This window comes from Nicotiana tomentosiformis, chromosome 3, assembly GCF_000390325.3.
Source record: "Nicotiana tomentosiformis chromosome 3, ASM39032v3, whole genome shotgun sequence".
NCBI classification, from domain to species: Eukaryota; Viridiplantae; Streptophyta; class Magnoliopsida; order Solanales; family Solanaceae; genus Nicotiana; species Nicotiana tomentosiformis.
Genome location: NC_090814.1, coordinates 141,313,720 through 141,334,232, shown reverse-complemented (window position 1 = coordinate 141,334,232; position 20,513 = coordinate 141,313,720). Strand labels below are relative to the sequence as shown.

Genomic DNA, 20,513 nt, shown 5'->3' with positions numbered 1-20,513 from the left:
CAGTCTATTCTCCTCCATACAAGATAGGATGGCTTACGATGGGCCATTAGATAGGTAATAGGCCCAAAAGAGAGACTAACAACAGACAATTCAAAGTAATAATTCTAAAGCATATTTTTTTAAAGTTTGTTTGATTAGTCGATTGATGCTATTCTATACATGTATAATTCAAATTGGTAAATATCACTTGTCAAAATATCTATCTTTTGAAACCTACCAATTTTACGAGAAGATCGATCTCAATTGAGCTTTAAAAATGTTAAATTACATGGTCATTTTTACAGAATTCTTTTTAAAAAAATAGAACAAAAAATTGAAAAATAAAATATAATAATTTTTTATACGATCATTTTCTTATAATCAAAATATAACTAGTCATAAGAGATCATTTCCTTTCCCGTTAAGGGTATTATCTTTTTATTTATCTTTTACGTAATATATTTTGCATAACAACTAATCTATAGTGTAATCTACTAATCTCTTAGTGAGCTCGAGGTGGGATAAAACGTGTCAGCCTAGTATTTATCGACGGATTGAGATATTTAGGCTCACATCAATTCTAACATTTTCTCCACATTCCTCCAAAGAAAAAATATTGATTCTGAAATTTTGATGGAGACGGAAAATGTCTTTTCTAGGATTTTTTTTTTTTGAGGTGGATGTGTTTTATTTACACACTTGAAATTTGGAATAGGATGTAGACATTCTTTTACTTGTCTCATTCCCAACCAGTGGTCCCCCAATTTTAATCAACACGAAAGAAATAATATATTTTACGTAGATTTTTTAAAATGTAAGCCTAATCAATATATTTGAATACTTTAAAATCTCAAGAATAACTCTACTAATTTGAAAATTAAATTTAAGTTTTTGTTTCTTTTCTAAGACCCGCTCTTTTGTTTAGTTTATGTGCCCAAGTCTATATCATATAGTCCGATTAAGATATTTTGAATTAAAATATTTTCCTTATAAGCATAGATACTTAAGAATTTTGAGTTTTCTTTAATAAAAATTTAATTTTAAAAAACTAACATGACGTAAATTATAGTAGAGCAGTGACGTTAATTACGTCGAGCCAATCTTTGAGCCGGCTCAAATTGTTACCCAAAGTCACTTTTTCGTAAGCATATTTATTACTTAATCGTAATTGTTCTCACGTTAACTTTAGTTATTAAAATTGAGATTATCTCAATCCATGCAAATAGTAAGTGTCAGTAAATATTTAGTCTTGACATCAAAATAAAATTGATTGAATGATTAATAAGGGGAAAAAATTTATTGATTGACTCAAATAGTTAGTAGGATAAGATTTTGTCTTGTAGTGGACTTCTAAATATGATGAAAAACATCGTGATTCGACAATATCAACGTTACTAACGTTATTTTAATGGCGTCCGTTTGTTGTGTTGAGTTGATATGAAACTTCCCCTTTCGCTTTCCTTTCCCGCAACTGCCACTTTCCTCTCCCACCCCCAACCCCCTTTCAATTCGTCTAAACCCTAAAGATCTTTTCTTGGAATTCACTCGAAATATTTTTTCTTCTCAAAATTGTACAATTGTGGATTAGTATAATTTATTCCGTATATATTGCTAGATACATATATCTGCGACTAGTAGTACTGTGTGTGAACGGAAAACAATGAGCTGGAGAAGAGTTGGGAAATCTTTTCAGGCACTGGCAGCTCACACCTTGCTTTTGTGTTTCACCGTTTTGCTGGTTCTCAAGCTCGATCACATCGTCGATTACTCCTGGTGGTCAGTTTTTCTTTTCTTTTCCCACTTTTAATTTAATTCACAAATTAAGGGCAGCCCGGTGCCCTCCCGCTGTGCGCAGCATCCGGGAAGTGCTGGACCAGAAGGGTCTATAGTTAAGTAGGCGCATTTCTGCAAGAAGCTTTTATGACACTAACTTTTTACCAGTTACGCAAATAATTCATTATAATAATTGATTCTCATGCCTGTATTTCCATAGATGCTTATATTGCTTGTTTAAACTATCTGTTTTTCTTCTTCCTACGAAAACTTATTTGTTCATGGGTTTGTCTCTGGAGATAAAACTAGGAAAAATATATATATGTATGTATATATATATATATATATATATATATATGTATGTATATATATATATATATATAAAATAAGCTTAATTGGGTGTATATGAGTGGTCGAGTGAACAGCCTTCTCTTTGCATATCTGTTATTTTTTTCTCTTTAAATATGGTAGCGCCGGGGCTTGCACGAACCTATGTGCTGCCTTTTACCAGCACAATTATCAGGTAACTCTGTCACCAAGGCTTAGGCAAATGGAAAAAAATTGACCTAGTGTTATTTAGCATGAAATCTCATAGTTCTCTGACCACTAGGCCACACCTTGGGTGCGGTAACCCCAACGTTCATCTTCTCTTGAAATTTGGGTTATGCAATCTAGGGAGTAGGGAACAAGGATTAATGGGGCACTTGTATAACACTGGAATGATTTTTTTTTTTATAAGAGATGGAAAGATTCCTTTTATAGACAAAGGGGCTACTAGTATATTGCCCCTCAAATTTCCTTTATCAGTAACAAGAAGTCCTTTACAGGTTTAGATTTAGAAATGTTTCATTATGACTTTGACTTGGATATGCAGGATTGCATTCTTCCCTCTATGGCTGTTTCATGCTGTTGTTGCCCGAGGAAGATTCTCCCTGCCCGCTCCATCAGTTCCCCATGATCGCAATGTATGACTTTATGCAGCAATCTTCTTTAAATTTTGATCAGAAAAAGGAAGTCTGTCCAAGCAAAAGTACTTACCAAATTTCTATTCTGCTTTTGTGTTCTTTCTTCTGTCGCCGTTGCCTCCTTGTGAATAGTGGGCACCATGTCATGCTGTTGTTGGGATACCTCTGCTTATAGCCTTTGAACTACTTCTTTGTATACATCTCGAGAGCATATATGGTAAGAAAGACGAACTCCACAATCTTTGTAGTATGACTCCGACAGATTTTTTACTTCTCAATTTTCTTGTACTATCTCAAGGTGTGCCTATAGATCCTATTAGTTTGTTAGCGAGAATTGTCCTTTACTTACTTTTTCTCTTGTGTTTTTGTGCAGTCATCCATTCTGCAGCGGTGAATTTGAAAATTGTCTTTCTTCCCTTGTTAGCATTTGAATTAATTATTCTCATTGACAATTTCAGGTAGACATTTTTGGTGATTTCCACTTATTTCTTTGATTGCTTTACAATGAAAAGACAATCTAGTGGTTTTTGTACTGCCATAATTCTTAAAATAATCTCCATAATGCCCTTCCTCTTAGAACCAAGCCTTTGTTGTATAGCTTTTCATTGGTACATTTTAGTGTAATAAAGATGGCATTTGCAACAGAAAACTATTCATTTCTAACGAATATTAGCAATTCATGCCATTAAAGGCTTCAAAAATAAACTATTTGCTTCCTGATAGGGTTAGTGTTAACATTGCTTGTGCCTCCGAGTAGAAATCTGTCATTTGTTCAACATATTGGTCACTTTTAATATTTCTTGCCTTCTAGTCCATTTTCTGCAATATGAGCTGTTAAATTCTTTGTGCATGACCTGTTGTGTGTAAAATAATGAAAAGCATGATAACCAATAATGGAATGGAAATAGTAGTACCCTTACTTATCTAAAATCATGGTATTTGGATGCTACCTTCACCCTTTCACTTATGTGCCATGTCTGACTGGTGGATAAATACCTTTTACCATTTGGAGCAGAATGTGTAAGGCGTTATTACCTGGAGATGATGAAAGCATGAATGACGAGGCAATATGGGAAACACTTCCTGTAAGTTCATTTATTTATCCTTGGAGATGCAGTAATAGTATGCTTTAGGTTTCCATAGCTGAATTCTTATTTTTCTGATTTTCAATTTCTTGATTTTGTGAATTCATATTGCAATTTAATTTGTTCAAGTGTAAGATATATTATCATGGTCGACCATACAGTTGAGATCATCTGACACTATCTGTACTCTAGGCATAGTAATCTGAACTATGTTTTTATCCCCAGTAGTATCAATATACAACTGAGCGAAGTAAGATTTGTGTAACATTGAAATTTTGTGAGATAAAAACTGTTCTTTGCATAAACATTATCTTAGAGAAGGCTAACAAAATGCATAACTGACCACTAAATGCATTGTTATTTTTTATTCTACTTGTAGACATCTAAAAATGTTAGCCTTTGCCCTTAACTATGAACATGCAGTATTCATCACTTAAATTGCAAGGATCGGAAATGAAGAAGCTAATAGATAGGGGGATGTTAAATTTAATGAGGACCAGAATACCTAACCATATTGATCTATTACTCTGATCCAATGATCATCTAACATATAGCAGTTAAATAAGAATGCTGGCAATATTTTCCCATACTTCTAAGTGACTAGAATACTTGTCTACTTTAGTTTGTTAATCCCTCCACAAAATGTGAATGAACTATCATCTTATGTTCGTTTCAGAAGACTCAAATTCTTTCTTTGAGGCAAAATTTTCCCTCCAGTAATCCAGGATACCATAAAGTTATACTGTTCTATGTTATTTCAAAATTTAAGCCGAGGGTCTTCCGTAAATAACCTCTCTGCCTTTTTAAAGGCAGGGGTAAGGTCTGCGTACACTCTACCCTCCCATACCCCACTTATGGGACAACACTAGGTATGTTGTTGTTGTTGTTGTTATTTCAAAGTTTAGATGATTTCCTTTAGTCAACTAGTCTACCTTTTTCATATTCTGGACTCCTCCCTCTATCCCAATGATTACATGAAGAAGATATTACCTTTTTCATATTTCGAACTCTTTCCCCTATCCCAATGATTACATGGAGAAGATATGACATGTGAGTTGTTTAGCATTTGTTAGGGAACATGTAGGTTCTTTTCTTTGACCCTGTGTGCTTTAAGTATATATTAAAAAAATAGTATTCTCATAAAAATTAATTTTTAAGGAGTATAATAGGATCCATCTTTTTGTACCATATAAAAAAAAAAGGGGCAACCCTGTGCACTAAGCTCACGCTATGTGCGGGGTTCGGGGAAGGGCCGGATCACAAGGGTCTATATAATACGCAGCCTTACCCTGCATTATTGCAAGAGGCTGTTTCCACGGCTCGAACCCGTGACCTCCTGGTCACGTGGCAACAACTTTACAAGTTACGCCAAGGCTCCCCTTCAAAGATGATATTAAATTTGCAGTTTAAAAAAAGTTGTCTCCATTTCGGAATTAACAACAAAGATGATAGAACTATCTTTTTGACACCGACTGAGTGTCTTTCTATCTCCAATTCAATCTAACGACTTTTTCAAAGAGCTTGCTCGATGACTAATTAAATGAGTCGTGTCTTCTTAGATGGCGGACCATTATTGATGATCGCATTTCGTAATAGATCTGGATATGGTTGAATGATTTAATGATGTGTCATCAAAGCTTTATGGCGTTGACACAAGTAACTTGGTATTGCTTATAACTTTACGTCATATAAAAAAATGGTAACTTGGTATTGCTTATCTTAAAGCAAAAACGGATATTTATCAGAAAATAGTTTGGTTATAGCTGTTAAACTTTCTTCTTGTTTTCTTAATAATGTGGAGAATGCAAGAAGAAGGCTTTAATTGAATAATGATCTTATGCTTGCTAGCATTTCTGGGTGGCGATCTCCATGGTTTTCTTTGTTGCCGCTACAGTGTTCACCCTTCTGAAGTTGTGTGGTATGTACCTCTCTCTCTCTCTCTCTCTCTCTCTCTCTAGTTGTGGATTTTGTTTATTATATTTGTTTCTTTGAGGGGTGCAGCCCAAAGCAACTTCACTCCATTTTTTATCGCCTAACTTTTAGGGGGGGGGGGTTTACTCTTTCCTAAAGGTCATCCATTCTGACAGTTGAAGTTTATTGATGTACAATTGGATTCCTCGAGTTTTTGTGTAGTCATTTTGACAAAGAGTACATGATTATATTTGTTTAAGTAACAGGATGACAGTGCAAGATGCCCTTAAGTCATGTTTATAGGAGAAGCAGGGGCTTGCAAAACAAGTCTTATTCATTTGTGGTTGCTTGTCAGTTTTTCTTTAAGCCTATGTCAGTTCATCATTTCCCCTCTTTAAACCCTAAATTATGTCATCTGAAAAAAAGAGTAAATGAAGAAACTGAAAGACTCCCAAATTTAGGCAAGTTCTTTTGGGAAGTGAAGTCACAAAAGGGCACTAATTATTTTCAGCAGAAAGCAACAAGGAGAAATTCTCAATGTTTTGTTGCTAATTTGTCAAAGGCATCAGAGACATTTCTTTAAACAGAAGCCTGAATAAGTAGATATTTGAGGTCCATTGTTGCATTTGCTGGTCATACCTTGATATTGTAGAAGCCCGTTTTAGTTCATTACTGTGAGAATGCACGGGAGAAAAATCTATTATTGATATTAATTGTAATTCAATGAACCCTATTTATAAGTACACATAATATATAACCTGCTCCTACTACATAAGGGACTAGGACTAATTACATAGATATTAACATAGTTATTCTAACACTCCCCCTCAAGTTGCTGCATATAAATCATATGTACCGAGCTTGTTACATATATAACTAATACGAGGACCAGTGAGGGACTTGGTGAAAATATCTGCAACCTATCATTCTACTTTACAAACTTTGTAGTAATATCTCCTGAGAGTATCTTTTCTCTGACGAAGTGACAGTCAATCTCAATATGACTCAATATGTTTAGTTCTCTCAATGGAACACTGGATCCGATGCAATATGTAGGGCAACTTGACTATCACACACAAGTTCCATTTGGCTGATCTCACCAAATTTTAACTCTTTGAGCAACTGATTGATCCAAACTGGCTCGCATGTTGCCATAGCCATTGCTCAATATTCTGCTTCTGCACTAGATTGAGTAACAACATTCTGTTTCTTGCTCTTCCAAGACACCAAGTTACTTCATACTAAAACACAATATCCATACGTAGAACGTCTATCAAAAGGTGATCCTGCCTAATCAGCATCTGAGTATCCAATGATTTGCTCATGGCCTCGATCCTCAAACAATAGTACTTTGTCTGGAGTTGATTTTATATACCCAAGAATGCGGGCAACTACATCCCAATGACTCATATGGAGAATCCATAAACTAACATACAACACTCACAGGAAAGGAAATGTCAGATCTAGTCACTGTGAGGTAATTTAATTACCAACCAGCCGCCTATATCTTGTAGGATCGCTAAGCGGCTCCTCTTGCCCTAGCAGATGTTTAGAATTCGGATCCATAGGAGTGTCAAGGTCTATAGCCTGTCATTCTTGTCTGCTCAAGAATGTCTAAGGCATATTTCCGTAACGAGATCACAATACCTGAGCTAGACTGAGCGACCTCAATACCCAGAAAATACTTTAATCTGCCCAGATCCTTATCTGAAAGTGCTGAAAGAGATGCTGCTTCAACTAAGTAATATTATCCTGATCATTGCCGGTGATAATAATATCTTCAACATAAACCACCAGATAAATACATAGATTTGAAGCAGAATGCTGATAAAACACATAGTGATCAGCTTCACTACGAGTCATGCCAAACTCCCGAATAACTGTGTTGAACTTACCAAACCAGGCTCGAGTAGACTGCTTTAGACCATAGAGGGACTGGCGCAACCGACATACAAGGCCACTAGAATCCCCCTAAGCAACAAAACCAGGTGGTTGCTCCATATAAACCTCATCCTTAAGGTCACCGTGAAGAAAAATATTCTTAATGTCCAACTGATAGAGAGGTCAATGGCAAACAACAACCATGGATAGGAAAAGGTGGACTGATGCTATTTTAGCCGCGAGAGAGCAGTGTTGTGAAAAGCGCTCGCTTCAGCGCTTAAAGCACAAAGCGAGACCTCGGGCGCTTCTGTGATGTGAAGCGTAGCAGGTTGAATAAAGCGAGCGCTTCTGCAAAAAAAGCGAGAAGCGTAAAAGCGACAGAAGCAAGCGCTTCTACATATTAAGGGCTGTCAACGTTAAAAATTTAAAAAGTTTATCAAGCTCAAGCCCAAGTATGTGATTTCTTCCTCCTTCTTCTTCTTTTCCTTTTTCTTTTTCTTTCACTGTTTCAGTCCCAAAATAGCAGCGAAATGCTGGCAATTTTTTTTTCCCTTCAGTTCTTTTTCTCATTCTTTTCATCTTCTTCTTCTTCTTCTTCTTCTTCTTCTTTTCTTTCACCGTTTCAGTGATAAATTGCAGTGAAATGTTGCCCAATTTTTTTCGTTTCAGTTACTACCATTTTTTTCGTATACTTACTGTCATTTTTTTCATTTCATTTAATCTTGTAGAAGAATATGATGCTCATTTTGTGCTTTAATTGATGTTACTCTTTAGTTTTTACATTGAAGTATTGAACATTTGCTTACAATTACATGTGTTGTCTATGCAGTATTTATTTTAATTTTTTTTTAAATTCTGCTTCATTTCAAAAAAGCAAGCGCTTCGCTTCTCGCTTTAAGCGAAACGGGGCTTGTCATTTTTCCTCGCTTCACGCTCTTCACAACACTGTGAGAGAGAAAGTATCACTGTAATTGAGCCCAAATATCTGAGTATACCCTTTGGCAACAAGACGAGCCTTAAGTCGATCAACCTGGCCATCTGGACCAACTTTGACTGCATACACCCAAGGACAACCAACAATCGATTTATCCGAAGAAAGATGAACAAGCTCCCAAGTACCACTCATATGCAAAGCAAACATCTTGTCAATCATAGCTTGTCGCCATCCTGGATGAGACAGTGCTTCACCTGTAGACTTAGGGATAGAAATAGAGGACAAAGATGATACAAATGCACAATGGGGTGATGACACACGATGGTAACTTAAACCGACATAATGAGGATTATGATTAAGTGTGGATCATGTACCTTTCCGTAGTGCAATTGGTTAACTAAGAGGAGACAAGTCCGCAGTATTAGCAAGGTCAGGTGCAGGACGTGAATTAGGTGGGCCTGTTGCTGGGCGCGGACGACGATGATAAGTCGGGAGTGGTGGAGCTACAGAAGGTTGAACTTGACTAGGTGGTGGAACTGGGGCTACAGGTGATGGAGCTGCAACTGGAGCGGTAGGTGGTGGAGCTAGAGTTGTAGAGGAAGATGAATGGGAGATAGTGACTGAATCTCTAAAAGATGGAATTGGCAACACCTCAGAAATATCTAAGTGATTACCTGGACCTGTGAAGTATGATTGGGTTTCAAAGAAGGTAACATCAGCATACATAAGGTACCACTGGAGGTCAGGAGAATAGCATCGATACCCCTTTTGCGTTCTCGAGTAACCCAGAAATACACACTTAAGAGCACGAGGAGCTTACTTATCTTTTCCTAAAGTAAGGTTATGAACAAAACATGTGCTCCCAAAGACACGGGGTGGAAGAGAGAACAAAGGTAAGTGGGGAAACATTACAGAGAATGGAACTTGATTCTGGATAGCTGAAGATGACATACGATTAATAAGATAGCAAGTTGTAAAAACTGCATCACCCAAAAACGCAACGGAACATGAGATTGTATGAGTAGGGTACGAGCAGTTTCAATAAGATGTCTATTCTTTCTTTCAGCTACCCTATTTTGTTGAGATGTGTACGGGCAAAATGTTTGATGAATAATCCCATGAGAGTTCATAAACTGCTGAAATGGGGAAGACAAATACTCTAGGGCATTATCACTACGAAATGTGCGGATAGAAACCCCAAATTGATTTTGAATTTCAGCGTGGAAGTTTTGAAAATAGAAAACAACTCAGATCGATTTTTCATCAAAAATATCCAAGTGTACCCGAAATAATCATCAATGAGACTGACAAAGTAGCGAAATTCCAAGGTAGAACTGGCTCGACTAGGACCCCACACATCTGAATAGACTAAAGTAAAAGTGACTATGCTCGATTATCAAGACGTCGAGAGAAATGGGAGCAAGTATGCTTACCGAGCTGACATGACTCACACTCTAGAGTGGACACGCGAGATAATCCAGGTACCATTTTATGAAGTTTTGATAAACTGGATGTTTCAACTGTTTATGTGGTGAATCAGTAACATGACAAGATGTTGAAGAAAGACAAGATGTGAGTTCATGTGATTTAGCAAGGATAAGGTAATAAAGTCCATTTGATTCACTTCCGGTACCAATGATCTGCCCCGTACTGCGTTCATGTATAAAAACAAAGTCATCGAGAAATAAAACAAAACATCAATAACTCCTATGGGAAAACTGAAGAAATAGCTTGGAAAACACTGTTCACGACAGGAAAAAAACTGTTCACGCCGGAAAATAGCCGGAAAATTCCAAAGTTGTCAGATTAGAAAGAAAATTATATGGATATGCTCGGAATTACCTCCCGAGAAAGCTAGCCTGAAGAAGCTGGGCCAAAAAATGGCCGGAACAGTCTGCACGCGCCGGTGCATGGGTTGGAGATCTCGTCGGAAAATTCACTGTCAGCGGCGCGTGACAGGTATTCTGGCGGAGATTTTTTTCAGGGTTGGTCGCCGGAGGGTGATCTACCTCATGGTGGTGTTGGTTTTTGCACAACACCCACAGAAAAGAACTTTTAAATCGGACAGACCTGCAGTCACCGGAAAATTTTCCGGTTAACTGATTTATTCTTCCCGGAGTCTGGTATTTTTGCACAGCGATGAATCACTCATGTTAGCTGTGATACCATGTGAGAATGCACGGGAGCAAAATCTATTATTGGTATTAATTGTAATACAATGAACCCTATTTATAAGTAGACATAATATATAACCTACTCCTACTACATACAGGACTATGACTAATTACATATATATTCACACAACTATTCGAATAATTACTTCCATTTAATTATGCCCACTAATAGTCTTGAATCCACCATATTCTTTTGGCACAATTGAGAACTTATCCTTACAAGTATTTAAATATTGAAAAGCAGTAATTTCTTCGGGGAAGAGCGACTCATTGCCAGTGATTAGTGCTTTGAAACCAAGTGCTTTTACGCGATAACTTTTAGGTGTGATACGATGTGGCCAAAAGTGTCTTTTGTTGTAATGGAGCTAACTCAATTCCTTCTTGTAACTTTGTGTATTCTGGATGCCTGCAATGGAGAATCTTATTTCATTTTAAAAAAAAAAAAAAGTGGCCGAAAGTGGTCTTTGGATATTCACTTCTATGTCTATTCATTGGTTGATGAAATATTGAGATGGAAAAAAAAGGGCAGCGGTACACTAAACTCCCGCTTTGCGCGGGGTTCGGGGAAGGGCCGGACCACAAGGGTCTGTTGTACGCAGAAAATTGAAAATCCTGGAATTCATAGGGGAGTTATATTTCAATTCTAAATGTAATCCAAGGTTTGACTGATTTATTTATAGTATGCAAGTGTTTTACGTCACTACTACCTATTCTTTGTTTTTGTTTTTTTTGATTAATTGATCTTTCTTCCAAAACATGTATGTATACATGTAGGGGTATATTCCTTGCAGCAATAATACCTATTCTTACACTATTCCTTTGTTGTTCCAGGTGATGTTGGCGCTCTGGGCTGGTGGGACTTGTTTATAAATTATGGGTACTTCATTTTTGTGATGCTCTTAGTCGTCTTTCTTCTTATAGTGGATTTGGCTAAAACTGACAAAGTTCAACATCTGTTTTGGCAGTATTGCTGAGTGCTTTGCTTTTCTTGTTTGTACGAAGTGGTCAAATCCAATGATTCATAGAAGCTCTCTCGCACATGGAGCTAGTTCGTCATCTACTACTATCAGATATCTTGACTGGAATAGTGGTTTAGTGGTTTCCTCAGAGGAGGAACCACAGAATAGACTGTGTGGCCTGCAAGACCTCGGTGGTCACCTAATGAAAGTTCCAATCATATGTTTCCAAGTCCTCCTCTGTATGCGCCTGGAGGTAAGTTGCTCTGGTATAATTGTGTCTCAGCTACTGGTTGGAGGATATACTTGGAATTTGTATCCATTAATTTATTCTTCTGAATTTCAGGGCACACCTGCAAGTGCAAGACACATTTCTCTTCCACTTATATTCTTACCCATATTCCTATTGCAAGGAGCTGGGGTCTTGTTTGCTACCTTAAGATTTGTTGAGAAAATTGTTCTTTTATTGCGAAGTGGAGCTGTTGCGGGACGATATCATGTATTCTCTTCAGGAGTACGTGACTGCTTTGCGTTTATGCATCACGGTTCCAGGTAAAGTTATGAAGAACCAACAAGAGGCAGATAGATAAATCATTACAGGTTTCTTTTCTGTAAAACATGGTGTGCAAAAGGAAGAATCAGAAAATTATGGGATAACAAGAAGACTTTTAACTGTCACATAATAGTGATTCTTGATGCTGCAGTTAAGTGGTGCCTAATATGTGTTGGTATTTTCAATAAGCAGGCTACTTGGTTGGTGGTCCATTGATGAATCAAGTCGAGAAGAACAGGTTCGACTATTCCATGATGGATTTCCGGGGTAAGAGTGGTTTTCCCTCTTTGTTTTTGCTTCTCCTCTGCTTCCGAGTTCTTTGCATTGTGTTTCATTTGCATGGTGAAAGGACAAGTTTGTTTTTTGATAAAGTAATAACTCATTTAGTGTGGCAAAAAAATAATATATATATATATATACAAGTGGTCACTCCTCATGGCTGCTCCAAAATTTACTAAAAGAAAAGACATGCCATCATCTGTATTAGATCTTCCCAATCCTTCAAGGTTCTCCTGTCCTTTCCCCCCAACTGCGCAGATAATAGCCAAATGGCTACATCATAAGCTGTGCATGTTCTTTTTTCTTCCCAGCTGAATATTACATCATTAACGGTATTGACCACTAAACTACCAATTTACCGCTGTCCACCAAACTGAGTAGCAACTTGGCTATGCAACAAGCAGGGGCGAAGCTACGTGCAACCAAGGGTCGCCGAATTTTTTTTTTTTTTTGATAAGGTAAATTGTATTAATCAAAAGGGAGAGAACTCTCGTGTACACAAAGTATACCAAAGACGTAGAGACTTTACATCAGAACATGATTCTCTACAAAAGACGCCCAATCTTCTATACAAGTAGGGGCTAAGTGAGTGCACCAAAAAGCGATCAAAGATAAAAGGCTATTCTTAAGATGTGAAAAAGGAGACTCAATCTCCTCAAAAGCTCTCCTATTTCTCTCCCCCCATACTACCCACATGAGAGCTAACGGAGCGAATTTCCACGCCTTTTGCTTTCTTCTTCTACGGAAACCGCCCCAGCTATATAACATTTCCTTTACAGTGCTTGGCATCACCCATTGAACACCAAAGAGATTTAGGATTGCCCTCCACAAAGCTGAGGACACAGGGCAATGCAACATTAGGTGATCAACTTTTTTTCCTGAGCTTTTACACATGTAGCACCAACTAACAAGTGTAATTCCCCTCTTTCGGAGATTTTCAGCAGTCCAAAGAAGTGGGGAGGTGCCTTGGTGCATATTATTTGCGGATGACATAATTCTGATTGATGAGACGCGTGGTGGTGTTAACGTGAGGCTAGAGGTCTAGAGACATACCCTTGAGTCTAAAGGTTTCAAGCTGAGCAGGACCAAGACCGAATACTTGAAGTGCAAGTTCAGCGGCGTTGTCCAGAAAGTGGACGGGGATGTGAGGCTTGATACGCAAGTTATTCCTAGGAGAGAAAGTTTTAAGTACCTTGGGTCTGTGATTCAGAGTGATGGGGAGATAGATGAGGATGTCACATATCGTATCGGAGCAAGGCGGATGATGTGGAGGCTCGCTTCCGTTGTCTTGTGCGATAAGAATGTGCCGTTGAGACTTAAAGGGAAGTTCTACAAGATAGTGGTTAGACCGACTATGTTGTATGAGGCAGAGTACTGGCCAGTTAAGAACTCCCATGTCCAGCAGATGAAAGTAACGGAGATGAGGATGTTGAGATGGATGTGTGAGCACACGAGGTTAGATAGAATTGAGAATTAAGTTATTAGGTACAAGGTGGGAGTGACCCCCGTGGAGGAAAAGATGCGAGACGCGAGGCTGAGATGGTTCGGGCATGTTAAGAGGAGAAACACAAATGCTCTGGTCAGGAGGTGTGAGAGGTTGGCCTTGGGGGTAAGAGGAAGGATAGAGGTAGGCCGAAGAAATCTTGGGGAGAGGTGATTAGGCGGGACATGGCGCAGCTTGAGCTTACAGAGGATATTACCATTGATAGGAGGGTGTGAAGGTTGAGAATTAGAGTAGAAGGTTAGTATGTAGTTGAGCGTTTCCCTTTGTCTTCCTTGGTTCAACAGTATTAGTATTTGTATGGTATCCTTTTTACCCTTAGTTTACTATTTTCACATATCTTGTATTGTTAGTACTTGCCATCAGTATCCTTTAGTTTGATATCATTATATATCTTGCACTGTTATTATTTGTGATAAGTACTTCTTTCATCTTCCCCTTTGTTATCTTGGATTTAGTTTTCTAAATATCCTGTATTGTTACTACTTGTTATCAGTGCTTCTTACATCTTTTTAGCCGAGGGTCTTCCGGAAACAGCCTCTCTGCCCTTCCAGGGTAGGGGTAAGGCTGCGTACATCATACCCTCCCCAGACCCCACTTGTGGGAATACACTGGGATGTTGTTGTTGTTGTTGCCTTTCCTCAAATAATTGGCTGTAAAAATGGTACCCCTTACTGCCAGTCAAGTGAAAAGTATACCTCTCAAGTGAAAAAGTGTACCTTTCTCGGAGCTCTGGAATTGATCATTTGTCCTCCCTTCTTACTAATCTGTGGTCGAAGGACTTCCCTGAAAGAATTCCGTTTCCATTCTCATTCCATTTGCATGATCATGGTCCAAAACTGTGATGTTCTGATCATAAAGTAATTTCATGAGGTTTTGGAACTCAATTTTCCAATTCTTTACATTACTTCTAAATCTCAATTCCCAAAGAATTCCGCCATCTTTTAGGTTTCTTCTGAATCTCAAATGCCAAAGAGTTCGATGTACTAAAGATGGTTGGGAAGACATTACTGAGAGTATTGTCATGCCATCTAGGCTTCCAAATGATAATCATGTTTCCATTTCCCGCTTTAAGCATGATGTTGCTACTGAAATCATCTCGCACTTCACAATTTGTCCATGATCTAAGATTCCCAAGATGAAATATGTAGATTTTGAACTTTTTATTTTATAAATTGAGCTTGGTTTTTCTGTTAGGTTCTTCAAATTTACCTCCGCCCTAAAAAACTTATTAAATCCAAAATTAAACTCTACAGTAAGGGTGTTTGCAGTTTGGCTTTAGTATAGTTTCTGCCCTAGAGAGAATAAGCCAACTACATGCATTAGCTAAATAAACTCCAAAATGGGTATTTAATAGGTTTCTATCAGAAATGCTGGACAGTGGTAAAAGATGATTTATGAAGGCCATATCTTTAAGATGGTTCTGCATAGGTGAAGGAGCAAAATAATGTAACTATTTAATTGAATAATTTAAATCCTTAATTCACTTGCAATGAATATGTCTAAACAAGAGCTGAAACAAACTTCATCAACTTGAGAAGCCAACCATAGTTTGGGTTGATAATCTCATCTACTAAAACAAATAGAGAGAAATATTGTCGGTTTGGTGTCGTTTCAACATTTTCTGTAAATAGCAGAGCCATACCAGATTGTCTGTTTCTCAGAATTAACACCACATTGACCAAATCAAAGAACACGGCGGTTTATTACGTTGTTGTAAATTAGTTTGTTGTTCAGTCTGTCTTTTTTAACCTTTTTTGAACACTCCTACTCATAGAATTGGAGTTTGTTCAGTCCTTATAGTTCAGTGATGTTAAGTTTATGGTAGCACTAGCGCCTTTTGCTTTTCTTTGCACGAGCAATTACTAGATTCGTGAATTGTGAATGTGGCTGAAATGAAGTCTGCTATTACTCCTGCAGTATTACGAGACTTTATTTTATTATCGTGATCAAAAGAAAAAAAAAGAGGCTATTTGGAATGGCAATAAATCAGTGTTATCAAAGGTGCGCTTAAGCCCTGAAGCGAGGCTCAAAATATGTTGAGCGCTTCGCCTCGCTTAACAGGCGCTTCAGTGTTGTCATCAAGGCTCTAAGGCATACTTTTCCTAGCTAACGAGCGTAATCCGGAAGACGCGATATTAAACAATTGATATTTCACTTTATCGTAAATTTTCTTCAATTTCTTTGTCCATATATTTGGTATTCATACTTATAGATATTACTCTTTGACTACACATACATATTTGTAGTTTTTCTCTATTTGCGGCTTTCTTCATTAAAGCCCACGCTTTTTTTGCGCTTTGCGCTTAAAGCCCCAACAGACCTTAGAGCTTTTTTTTGCGCTTTTTGCTTTTGATAACACTGCAATAAACTATCAAAGCCTATTTGCCTTGTAAATTGGAAAACAGTCATCAAAGACAAAAGGAAAGGGGGGTCTGGGAATTAAGAACCTTAAGAATCATAATGAAAGTCTTCTGATGAAGTGGCATTGGAGATTCAGCATGGAGGAAAATGCACTTTGGAGGAGAACTTTGGTGGAAAAGTTTTCGTTGGACAATCCATGGCGCACCAAAGAGTCTAGAGTGCCTCATGGCACCGGTTTATGGAAACATATTAGAGGACATTGGAACAAGTTTGAGTCAAACATGGATTTTATTCTTGGCAATGGAAGGAAAATCAGGTTTTGGGAAGATGCATGGTTGGGTCATACGCCAGTAAAAGACCAATTTTCAGATTTTTATAATCTATCCTTGCGTCACAATGGGGCAATTGCAGATTTCTATACATCGCAAGGCTGGAATTTGAGTCTTAGAAGGAATATTAATGATTGGGAAATGGAGAGGGTAGGCCTCTTGTTACAAATGCTAAGCAACACTGTTTTGGACCACAACAAAATGGACTCTATCAGTTGGAAGAGTCACTCCAAGGGTCAGTTAAAAGTTGTTACAATATGCTGGGTTTTAGCAATAGTGAGTTATGGCCTTGGAAAAAAATATGGTACAACATGGCACCTTTAAAGGTTTCTTGCTTCGCTTGGATTGTGGCTAAGAAAACAATCTCCAGAAGAGGGGTTTCAAGCTGTGCAGCAGATGTCCTTTATGTGAAGAACAATCTGAAGATGTTACCCACATTTTTTTTGCATTGCAACGTTACAAACCAATTATGGAACATGTTCTTTTCAAAATTTGGTATGTCTTGGACCATGCCAAACCCCATTTCAGAATTGCTGAAGTGCTGGACCAGGGAGGGTCTATGCAAGAAAGCTCAAAAGACCTGGAACACTGTACCTCAAGTTATCTGGTGGTCTGTTTGGCTTGAAAGAAACAATAGAATTTTTGAAGGCAAAAGAAGAAATCTACAGTGCCTTAAACTTAATTGCATTTTGTTGATCGCTTTTTGGTGCAAACTGGTTCTTGTACCAGATGTAGATGATATTTTAGACGCAATTGCTGATTTGCGCAACCTGTACTTACGCCTGTTGTGCTGGCTTAGTGCAAATATTTATATAATATATTATTTACCCATCAAAAAAAAAAAGAAAAAAAAAGAGGCTTTAGTTCATTATAGTAACTACTTATTGTTTTGTAGGTATAATACTTTTTGTGGTTATCCACCTGAAATAGTCAAGAAAATGCCCAAGAAGGATCTTGCTGAGGAGGTAAGTTTAACGTTACATTTTAATATCATGTTCATACCCTTTTTTTGATGATCAGTTGCTTTTCATTGATAAAACAATTACTCTTGTAATAATAACTCTTGCTATTTACTTGCAATCATATTGTTTTCTTTTTTTACCATACATCCCCACAAAAATTTGAAATTGTGTTCATACCATTTTATTGATTGCTCTCTGTTCTGCTTATTCTGTATTTCCTTAACTTTTGTCTTTTGTTTGGGCTTTGTCATAGGTTTGGAGACTTCAAGCAGCTCTGGGTGAGCAAGCAGAAATCACTAAATTAAGCCAGCAGGAATATGAAAGACTTCAAAATGTAAGCTTCTTAATTTCGCTTAGGCTTTCACAACTCTGTGGTGCAGGAGATAAGATCTTTCATCCATTTTCAGTATATTGCATGATTATGTTTCATGGGCTATACTTGTACTTTCTAATTAATTATTATAGTTACATTATTGGCTATGGTATCTTTCAGCTTTGGTTAAATAATTGTGACTTCCATCGGACTATGAAGCTACATTTGTCTGAATCTTTCTATTAATATTGTTTCTTACTTTTAAATCCCGAACCTAGCCATGGACTACTAGAAATCTTATTGTTTTCACCTTGAATTTTTTATTACTATCATCATTATTACTTCCACTGCCTTCTGAGGGGAAAATAAAACATTTGACAGTTACACTAACTGAAGTTACTAATGACTGAAGAGACTGTAATTTAACTATAGCTTTCTTCTGCCTCTTGGCATGAAATAGTACATGCTAATGGGAATATCTTAAGTTGTACCTAGGACCACAACAACAGCTACGCCCAATCCGCTAATTAGTGATCCTTAGGTTGTACATCATTGACATTATCAAAAATAAAATAAAATAATAATAATCATTGACATTCTCCGATTTATCTTCACATTTCGCTCCCAGGAGTTCTGGTAACATTTACATTTCATGTCTGGTGATCTAAATGAATACTTAGATAAATGTAATACTATGGTTTAGTTAATCCGTCTTAGCTTGAGATATTGGATAATGGTAGCTGTTTGAGACGATGTGGGTGGTGGAGTTTGTTGTGTGATTTTGAACAATCTCATTTTTCTTGTGTGCAAAATGTTACATTTGTTAATGTGAGATCTTCTTCTTGTATAGTTGATCACATTAACTTCCAATTGATTTTTTATGCTCTGCAGGAAAAAGTTTTATGTAGGGTTTGTTTTGAAGGAGAGATTAGTACAGTGCTACTCCCTTGCAGGCATCGCGTCCTTTGCAGGTATTATGCTCTACCTTTGTGGGCAAGCATACTGTTTACTCGCCGATAATATAACTGTTCATTCTTTTCTGATGTGGTGCAGTACCTGCTGTGAAAAATGTAAGAGATGCCCTATCTGCCGTGTCTGTATTGAGGAGCGCTTGCCTGTATATGATGTATAAATCCATCATATTTAAACCATCAAGTTTCTACCTCCTTGGCTTGGAAGTGGTTACAAAATGTCACATATGATACATGGCAAGGTAGTTCATAGTTTCTCTATAGAATTTTGGGCAGTTAGTTTTGCGTTGACTGAACTAACAACATTAGGTAGGGCATAAGTCAGATTGCAGTTGTTAACTCCATACTGTGATCTTCTGTAAATGTATGTCCTTTCTAATGAAGGAAGCTGTAAATATTACAGTATATGCCTTTTCTCAGTTTTTTCTTTCTTTCTAAATTTAGTTAAAATCTTGATTGTCCATATGTTTTTGGTCATACATCATTTTCAGGTGAGAAGTCAAACAATGATCGAGTCTGAAAATGTGAAAGTGTATTTTGGTTTTTTTTTTTGAAAAGGTAACATATTTATATATAAATAAAAGACCACACAAAATCTGTGAAGTCACCCATAATTACAACGAGGCCTAATAAGAAAAGACACTCCTAATCCTTTGTCTTTTCATAACGATTCTAAAACATTAAAAATAGATTCATGATCTTCTAAATACTCTCCTTTACACCAAAAGTAATAAAGAAATAAACATTTCATTTTCATTTTTTGAATGTTACTGTATCTATCTTCAAAGCATCTTTGATTTTTTTTTTTCCAGATTGTTCACCATATACAAGCCGGGACAATCTTACATCTCGTTTTATTACTGGATAGGTTGCCTTCTCTGTTCTAACATATTAAAACTTCAGGTATTCTTCTTGGCATAACCCACAAAAATTCCCTCAAATTGATGAATATCCTCCATAATTGTAAAGTCACTCTACGGTGCAGAAAGAGATGATTGATTGTCTTTGCCTCCTCTCCACATAAGTAACATCTAGAACATAGCTGGAATCCTCTCTTGATCAAATTATCCTGAGTTAGAACTGCCTTCTTTGCCAACAACCATGTAAAGCATGCTACTTTATAAGGAATTTTAACCTTCCAAATCAATTTCCACGGCCAGCAGCCAATCTGATTGTTTGAGGTATTGAACTCCTTATATGTTGCGTTAACTGAGAACTTTCCTTTGTTATTCCCTTGCCATGTGACACTGTCTTCTGCAGTAGAGGTCCCTTTGAATGGTTCCAAATTCTTATAGAATTCTGTAAATCTATTAATCTACCAATTATTTAATAGTCTTCTGAAGGCCAGAGTCCATCTTTGATTTGTCCACACCTCTACTACTATTGCTGCTTGTTGTTGATTTAGTAAATAAATATCAGGAAAGCGTTGTTTTAGGGATCCTTGACCTAACCAATTATCATCCCAGAAAGATACCTTCAAACCATTTCCAATTCTGAAGCTTGACTTGTTAATGAGCTTGGGCCACAGATTTCTAATAGACTTCCACAAACTGACCCCATATGGATTTCTTACAAGCTTGCTT

The 20,513-nt window shown here is 37.2% G+C and overlaps 1 protein-coding gene across 1 annotated transcript; it reads left to right on the top strand.

Moving 5' to 3' along the window:
* The first annotated feature begins 1,405 nt into the window (after positions 1-1,405).
* Positions 1,406-19,349, top strand: LOC104089075 (uncharacterized). The gene is made up of 14 exons (XM_009593892.4): positions 1,406-1,755; positions 2,627-2,717; positions 2,850-2,934; positions 3,091-3,175; positions 3,733-3,802; positions 5,651-5,720; positions 11,534-11,579; positions 11,668-11,914; positions 12,005-12,210; positions 12,404-12,478; positions 17,580-17,649; positions 17,900-17,980; positions 18,851-18,930; positions 19,013-19,349. The coding sequence occupies exons 1-14, from the start codon at positions 1,640-1,642 to the stop codon at positions 19,089-19,091; spliced, it is 1,401 nt and encodes a 466-aa protein (XP_009592187.1). The 5' UTR covers positions 1,406-1,639; the 3' UTR covers positions 19,092-19,349.
* The last annotated feature ends 1,164 nt before the right edge of the window (positions 19,350-20,513 follow it).